Source organism: Empidonax traillii, unplaced genomic scaffold (assembly GCF_003031625.1).
Source record: "Empidonax traillii isolate 1590-97213 ecotype Southwest subspecies unplaced genomic scaffold, ASM303162v1 scaffold8:size5222938, whole genome shotgun sequence".
NCBI classification, from domain to species: Eukaryota; Metazoa; Chordata; class Aves; order Passeriformes; family Tyrannidae; genus Empidonax; species Empidonax traillii.
In genome coordinates, this window is record NW_020955201.1 from 4,117,570 (window position 1) to 4,125,501 (window position 7,932).

Consider the following 7,932-nt stretch of genomic DNA (forward strand, 5'->3'; position numbering starts at 1 on the left):
ATCAACAGGGAAGTCAGACGCAGATTCTCCTACAAGTTGCATACTGAAGAAAGAGGATTCTCTGTTGTCGTGAGGTTCTACGTAAGAGACTTCCAGATCAGTTTGACAGACCATTCTGAGTATCATTTTGCAGGTAAATCACCATCTGTTGAGGATGATTCTGTCATTACTCAACAGAAAACCACTGTAAAACTGTGTATGGGAGTGCAAAATAAGTGGTCCCCTCTCCATATAGGCAACATCTAATTACTTTGAAGTTCATTAGCATTTTTCTCCTTCCTCCTCAAAGGTAACAAAACTCTTTTCGGAAGCTGGTGCTGAGGTTTCCTATTATATCCCACTGTTAGAAAGCTCTTTTGTATCTACAGCACAGGTGTCCCTTGACAGCAGTCCATAGGAGGAAATATGACTTCAAATGCAAGTAAACACTTCACTTAAATAAGCCTACAATGAAGCATTACTGACCAACTTCGCACACAAAACAAATTAAAGTCACAGAAAGCAAGGGCAAAGAGTCCTTCCATTTCCCTTCAGCAAGAACTAGTTGCAATGATTTCCTCATGGAAATGAAAGTAGCCCTGTCAGCAAATGTGAACCCAGAAATCAGCATTTCCAAGGCCTGTGCATAACAGGAAACAGATTACGGGAACTGTGTTCCACTGAACTACTTGAAAAAGTTTTAAAAGTTTTAAGAATATATTTGTTTGTTGCAATAAAAGTGACTTTGAATTTAAAAACTACATTTAGTAAAGTAGCCAGAAATTTCTGGCAACCTGCAATAGCATTTATTTCCTGTGTTTCTAATCAAGTGCAAGCACTATCTCCTCTGGATCAAAACTGCTCAACATTAATGTCTATTAGTGTAAAAAGCTTATATTCTGTTAAAGCACTTTCTATTTACCCAGTACAAACACGTTTCTATGAGGGTGACCCTAAAGTTCCTATTACTGATCAGATACTAAATTCAGGGAGATGTAAACTCATTTTAGATACTCTGAAAAACACTGTTGTCATTTTTATTACACTGTTACTCCTTGTTGCAGTTTCAAATCAGTAAGGTGTTTCATGCTTTCTAGCTAGATAATGATTTATTGGGCCCTGCATAGAAGAAAATATTTCTGTGTTTAATCTTATATGTGTTATTACATTTCTGAAAGCTAACTATCAGTAAATTTCAACTTCTGAGTGTCTGAAAAAGCTGTAAATAACCTGAGAGTATTGAAAAAAAGCAGTCACCTGATGCTTACAGAGGCAACATATCTTCTTAGTTCTTAAAGTTTTGAGAAAATTGAAATTGCCAGGTTGCTTTTGTCTTCAATTTCCTTCTTCCAGTTTCAATATATTAAATAAAAATCAGCTCCAGAGAAGCTGTACACTTTTGAGGAAGGACAGATATTTTCCTCCATATACAGATCACTAAAAATATTTTCTAACAAATAGATGGAAAGATGGCAACTCATGCTAGATGCACACATGCAGAGGGAGGAGACTAAGCAAATATTGCACAACAGTTTTCCTGAAGCAGATCATCCAGCTGTATGCCAAGCAGAAAAGTAATGCGGTGTAAACATATGAATGGAACTACACATGTCAGCATGACAAGTCTCAGTGTCACTCATATACTCATGCAAGTTTGTAGGAAAATACATTTTACACTTAATAGAGCAAGTCTCTTTGCAAAGCTAAGATTATTAAACCTAGACACTGCCAGCCCTTACATGTTACAAAAGCTACCAAAAAACCCCGAATCCTCCACACAGCCATTCTTAAAAGTTACAAGCAACACAACCAATTAAAAAAAAAAAAAAAAAAAGAAATTTATCAAAGCAAATATGAAAACACATTTTTATATCCCAAAACTTCCAGAGTTACCAAGCACAGAATTACAGAGAAACCAGTTTCAACTATACATAGAACTTCCAACAGTTTTATCAAATTAATTTTAAATGATTCATAAACAAACACTGACTGGTTTGGAAGAGGCTTATTTCTCTGACTTTATTAATAGTAATTCTATTAAACTATGTCAAGCGCATCATCTGCACCAGTCAGTTTAAATACAATGTCAAAACTTAAGCAATATTTTCTGTTAAGAAAACAGTAAGTCAACGATAAAGAACACTTTCTATTCTACAGTACCAGTCTGAGTGTCCTCAAAGTGACAAAATGCAGCTATGTTTAATGGAAACAGCTTATAGAGTTACCTTTAAATTACAATATTGTTTTGATGCAGCACATATATGGCAGCAAGCGCACAATGTTTTATGATAACATCCTAATTAGGAGTTGGGAATGTTTGGCCACGTGACTTGAATGCCTAAAACTCAGCCGTAAGAATCAAAGCCATTTATAGCCTGCACTGCTACTTCATAACTTTTGATACCCCAAAATATCATCCTGACTTTGAAAACTGCTGCTCCAGAGTGCCGCGTTCTTTTAGCAGACTCCTGCACTTTTCAAGTGATAGTAAAATTTTTCAAGTGACAGTACAGGCCTCTGTACTTCAGAGTACACATCCTGAAACAGTCTTATATGTCAGGGACCTCTTACCAAGACATCTTTCCAAGAGACGGCAGGCCCATAAAACATCCAATTTTCTTATATCCTCTAACAACAACAACAACAAAATGTTCAACTATTCAGATTCTTTTAAAAGGAGGGCAAGAGGAAAACCTCATAATAAGCTTCAAGACTGTTACAACAAAGAAGGTAAGATTTGTTTTGTTTATATAAGTACTTTTAGCAAGACAACAGCTTAAATAGCTGTAAGGAATTGATACATTCACATATTTGTCCATCTCCTTTTCTGAAGAGGTCAGTAAAGATAATCAAGTTTCTGATGCCTTTTCCCGTCAGTTACAGCAAATTACCAAATCCAGGAAAACCAGCACATAGCTCAAGATCCAGACTTCCATTCCCAATGCACAATTTCAGCTGCAAACTGCTGACAGTATGCACGTCAAATATTAATTATGCTTTGGATTTATTTTCACATCAGTACTTTAAAAAGCCTAATTATTCTATTTCATAGGTGATGAAAATACTTTTCCTGGTGTTACTTAGAAGGGCAAGACAAAGGTAAGAAATAGAAGACAATTCTCCATAAGTTCTACACTCTACCATGTTCCTTTCTCCTTATACTTTTTTCTTCATTTTCATCATCCAGAATTTTAAGTCATTATGCATTCAGTGCATTTTAATATTCTAATTTCCATCTTAACTTTCTCACCACAATTCAAAGCCTATATAGACTGTGTCCCAAGTATTTCAAAGCACAGCAATTGCAATACGGAACAATAACCTGTTCTGAAAAGTTAGTAGAAATGGAGAAGCCTTATGATTCAAAATGTACAAACCTCTAATTTACTCCTAGTTCTGCTGATATACAGAAACTCAATACTTTAAGACTTTACAAATTCATCCCTACAGTTAGCCTTGAAACACACTTACCCACAAGAGTAAAGAAGGAATATTACCCATTCCTTTTAATTTTACTTCTACACAGAAGAAAACCCTGCTCAGGTATTACAAAAGTTTTTTTGCGTAAGTTTTGCAAGTTAAGATCCTTCCTGATGTCCTTGTTGTCACTGCAATACAAACAAGAAGAACACCCTTCTTGTTCTACCTTGTGTCATTTTTGGAAGCAGGAGAAACATCTGCAGTAACAGAAGAAATCCCCTTTCCCCTGGCACTCATTGATGACCCACACTAGGAGTTTTACTAACAGAGCTAAAAGGCAGAGACTTTGTAGCGCAGAAAGAGAGAATGGGAATTTTGGGTAGATGTCTACTACCTCATATTTGCCAATAGGATTTGTGAAGACACAAACAGGGAAACAGAATGTAATTGCAAGTGGGAACAGCCCACTGCCTTCAATGATTTAACAAAATTACTGACTAACTAACAAAATAAAATACAATTGATCAAATAGTTAAATGAACATACCATAAGTCCTTAAAATAGTTTAATAGAAAAGTGTTGATCTCAGTTGCAATAGCTGAATAAACAACTCCTATTTTACTTTGATATTAGGCGAAGATAGTAACTTTTCCAATGAAAATGCATCTTTTTATATAAATTTTAAACCTATTTTTAGGAAAGATAAAAATTTTTCACATCAGTTTAATACTGATCTCCCACACTGAGGCTTCAAATTAAACAGATTTGTATACCAAGAGAGCAAATCTAATATCTTGTTTCATTAAATTTTAATAGTAAGTTAAAAAGAAAATTTAAGGAGTCAAAACTAAATACAAAGCTGCAAACAAAGCATGAACTTGAACTATGCCCTATATTCAAGAATAGTGTGTTATAACTGTGAAATTAGTTTTCCCTAAACTTGAAGTATAACTTGCTTACACTGAAAAAGCAAACATGTAAAAGATATTTTTCTGTCACTTCAGTCTCAACAAATAATATTTTTTGTTTTCCTTATTAGTAGTTAGACCGGCACATAAAAAAAAGAAGTAGCAACTTTGTAAACAGTGCGGTGATTACAAGAACACTTTAATGTTTCAAAGTGTCAGTGGTCACAATGAAACTTAATTGCATTTCACAAGAAATCCAACACTAATCCAAACCCATAGCTTAACTTTTCATCCATATATATCTACCCTCTTAAAAACACATATATCTCCGCAGGGATGACTTATAACATCGCGCGTCCGGAGCCAAATAGAAAGCCTGTTGTTTCCCTGGACGGATGGTACTCGGGCTGTAGCTCCTCATGGGCAGAGGAGACGAGTTAAGGGTCTACAAGCGCGGAGCGCCGAGGGGCGGCTCCGCCTTGGTACGGCACAAACGCGAAGCTGCTCCAGCCAGGGCTGCTCGCCCGCACAGCAGAGACCGCGGCAACCTCGGGTTCACCCAGGCACGGCCGTGCCCGCCAGGGACAGACCCCCGAGCACAGAGCCACGTCCGCGCATCCTTCGGCCCAGCGCCCCGTGCCGACCATCCCATCCCATCCCATCCCATCCCATCCCATCCCATCCCATCCCATCCCATCCCATCCCATCCCATCCCACTCCTCTCCCCGCCGTCTCCCCGCAGCGGAGCCCGAGCACGGCGGGGGCGCAGGGGCGACGGTGCCCTAGCCCTGCCGCAGGCTGCAGGTCCCCCTCTGCCGCTCGGCCCTGCCCGGCGCAGGGGGCGGCAGAGACCCCGGCCGCCAGGCCCTGGCCCAGTCCCGGGGGTGGCGTAAGAGCCGAGGCTGCTCCCGCAGCGGGGACAGCGGCTGCCCCTCGCCGCGCCCTGCCCGTCCCGCCCGCTGTGCGGCCAAAGCGGCCCACGGCGCCGACCCACCCAGAAGCTCTCCACGAAGTACGCCATCCCTCCTCCTTCGCCGCCCCGGCAGCACCGGCGAACCCGGCCGCGGCCGCCGAGACGCGCCGGAGGAAACGGGCGCCACCACCACGCTCCGCCCTTCCCGTGACGGAGACGCCGCCACCGCCTCCGGCCCTGCGCCTGCGCAGGCCCCGCCGCTCGGGCCGCCGGGAGGGCCGCGGCGCCATCTGTTGAGGGCGGTGGCAGATCCCGGTGTGCAGCAACGCGGACACAGCAGCAGGGGGCGGGCTCAGGAACCTCCCGCAAAAGCCCTCAACCGTGTGGAGCAACTGCCGGGCAACGGCTACACGGAGTGCCACCGTGCACGGGGAGAGGAGACTCTCCTGTGCGAAGCTTCTTCTCCCAGAGGGCGCCTGGGCACTGGAACGGGCTCCCCGGTGACGTGGTCACAGCACCAAGCCTGACAGAGTTCAAGAAGCTTTTGAACAATGCTCTCAGGCACATGATGTGAGTCTTGGGGATGTCCTTTTCAGGGATAAGAGTTGGACTTGATGATCCTTGTGGGTCCCTTTCAACTCAGAATATTCTGTGATTCAGTGAAGTGGCTTCACAGCCAAGCCTTGGTCCAGGCAAGAAGGGTAGGTAAGGTCCTTCAAAGCAGGTGATGATGACTCGTCCTACAGGGAATGTTACTGTTAAAGCATAGTGTATCCTCCTAACTGCATCATCCCACAGGATTTTACAGTTCCAGTCACATGCTCCTAAGAGAGAAGCCTAAGTGTCTGGAGAAATTGTTTGATTCAGACCTTCATCTTCTTCAATGACAATTCATTTTCCAGACTCTTCATTGACGAGGAATAGATTATTAGCCAGCAGGGGTGATGCCAGTTGTTGGTCCAGAACATGGAGCCACTTAAGTGCCACCTGTGGCCAGTCTACCTGGGGTGCTACTTTTCAGCGTGTATATATAGTCTTTATGGCAGAGTCAGCACCACAGGGCTCTTTCTGGGGCCCCAGAGAGTTCCTGTTCTCCCCTAATGAGGTGATTCGTTGCCCAAGACAGCTGTTGGGTTTTCATTATTGACTAAAATCAGAGGGCGAGGTCTAAGAAGCAATATGAGGGGCTGCAGCTATGGTTATGTCAGCACAACGTTTTGTACAAGATACAAAAAATAAGATGCTGATATTCTTTGCTGGGTGTTCAAGGGGCTCCCTTCCCCCTGACAGAAACCCTCTTAGTTTTGGTTTGAAAAACCTCACCTGCCTTCACCTTAATACTGATTCTTTTTGTACTTTTTTCAGTAAATTATAAGGTAAGGGATAGATTAGAACATTGAAGTCATCCTTTAGAACCTGATGAAATCAGAAACTTGTATCAAATTTATGCTGAGTAAAGACTTCCATGAAAGAAAACAGTTAGGAAAAATGTAGTTCAGAAGTTTACAGAGCTATAGAATTTCATCTACCTTTATCGAAGATACTTTAATGGAAGATGAACAGTATCATTCTGAACTGGTATTACAGTTATTAGGGAATGACTGTAGCTTTAGTCCATCACTTCCTGTAGCTCCAAGGTTAGTTTTGAAGTTTCTTTCTTTCTTGTAATGTTCTTCCAAAGTTCCAGTATATGCAAAGCTTGTTAAGTTGCCAAAGCCATGACAGAGAAAACTTCTGGAACCTTTCCATAGTAGAAATTTCTTTAAAAGTCCCAAGGCTGTTATATCTGGATCTCTCTCTCTTTGATAAGAGTGTTGTTATAGGACTACATTTAAGGAAAACTCCTTTATGCATCTGTTTACTTGACATAAGCAAGCAATCTTCATTATGATCTGAAAAAAGATATGATCATAGTACATTTTGCAGTGTGCACTGTAATCTGTAAGGATGTACACTAGGGCAAACAGTGAGATATAAAAGCTGCATGATTGGAGCTGAAGCTTTCTATTCCATAGAAGATAGAAATACACCTTTCACAGGAATAGATATTATGATATAATGGAAGGAGAGATTCATTTTTACATTTCCAAGAAAAGTTCCCATATTCCACATTTTCAAAGCTATGTAGTAATCCCTTATATACTGCTATATGTAGATGTGAAGCCACTGCTGCAGTTCTTCAGCATTGCAGCATGACAGAAATATCAAACACATCCTCAGCTTTTTCAACAACAGCTTTCCACATAAAGTCGAATGAATGCATGATCTTAGACATGAATATTAAGGCATATCCTCCAGCACAGGTGCAGTTATGTAGAAAATCACTTCGATAGGAATGATGATCAGAATCAATACTTATCTTTCTAACTTTTTCTACATAGAGAAATCCAGAGTGGATTACTAAAAGCAGAGACAATGTCCCTTATTCTGGAAGTCCCTGATCTGCAAGTTAGTGAAGCCTTTGGAAATTCTTTGCATTAGCATCATTTATAGTTCTTTAATCTTAACTTCTGCTCTAAGTATTGGCTGCCATGGACAGGATACTGGATTAGGTATCTTTGTTTGTCCCAGTACAGACATTCTTTTGTTTTGTTGGTGTAATGGAGGTGGACAGAAAAGAACTTTATTTTGACAGCCATAAATACACAGTGAGTCCTGTATAATAAAACAAGTATTCCCGTTGCATATTTTCAGAGTCCTTCATGGAAGATC

General features: G+C 41.1%; 1 protein-coding gene across 10 annotated transcripts in view; it reads right to left on the minus strand.

The window, feature by feature from the left end:
• FCHO2 (FCH domain only 2) overlaps positions 1-5,424 on the minus strand; it is a 78,234-nt gene extending 72,810 nt beyond the window's left edge. For all 10 annotated transcript variants that reach the window (XR_003571187.1, XR_003571188.1, XR_003571186.1 and 7 more), the window contains exon 1: positions 5,302-5,424. Coding sequence is in view for 7 of the 10 variants with exons in the window: in XM_027883419.1 (XP_027739220.1) it covers positions 5,302-5,328 (27 nt within the window). In the remaining 3 variants the exon portion in view is untranslated. The remainder of the gene's footprint in view (positions 1-5,301) is intronic.
• Positions 5,425-7,932: the final 2,508 nt, after the last annotated feature.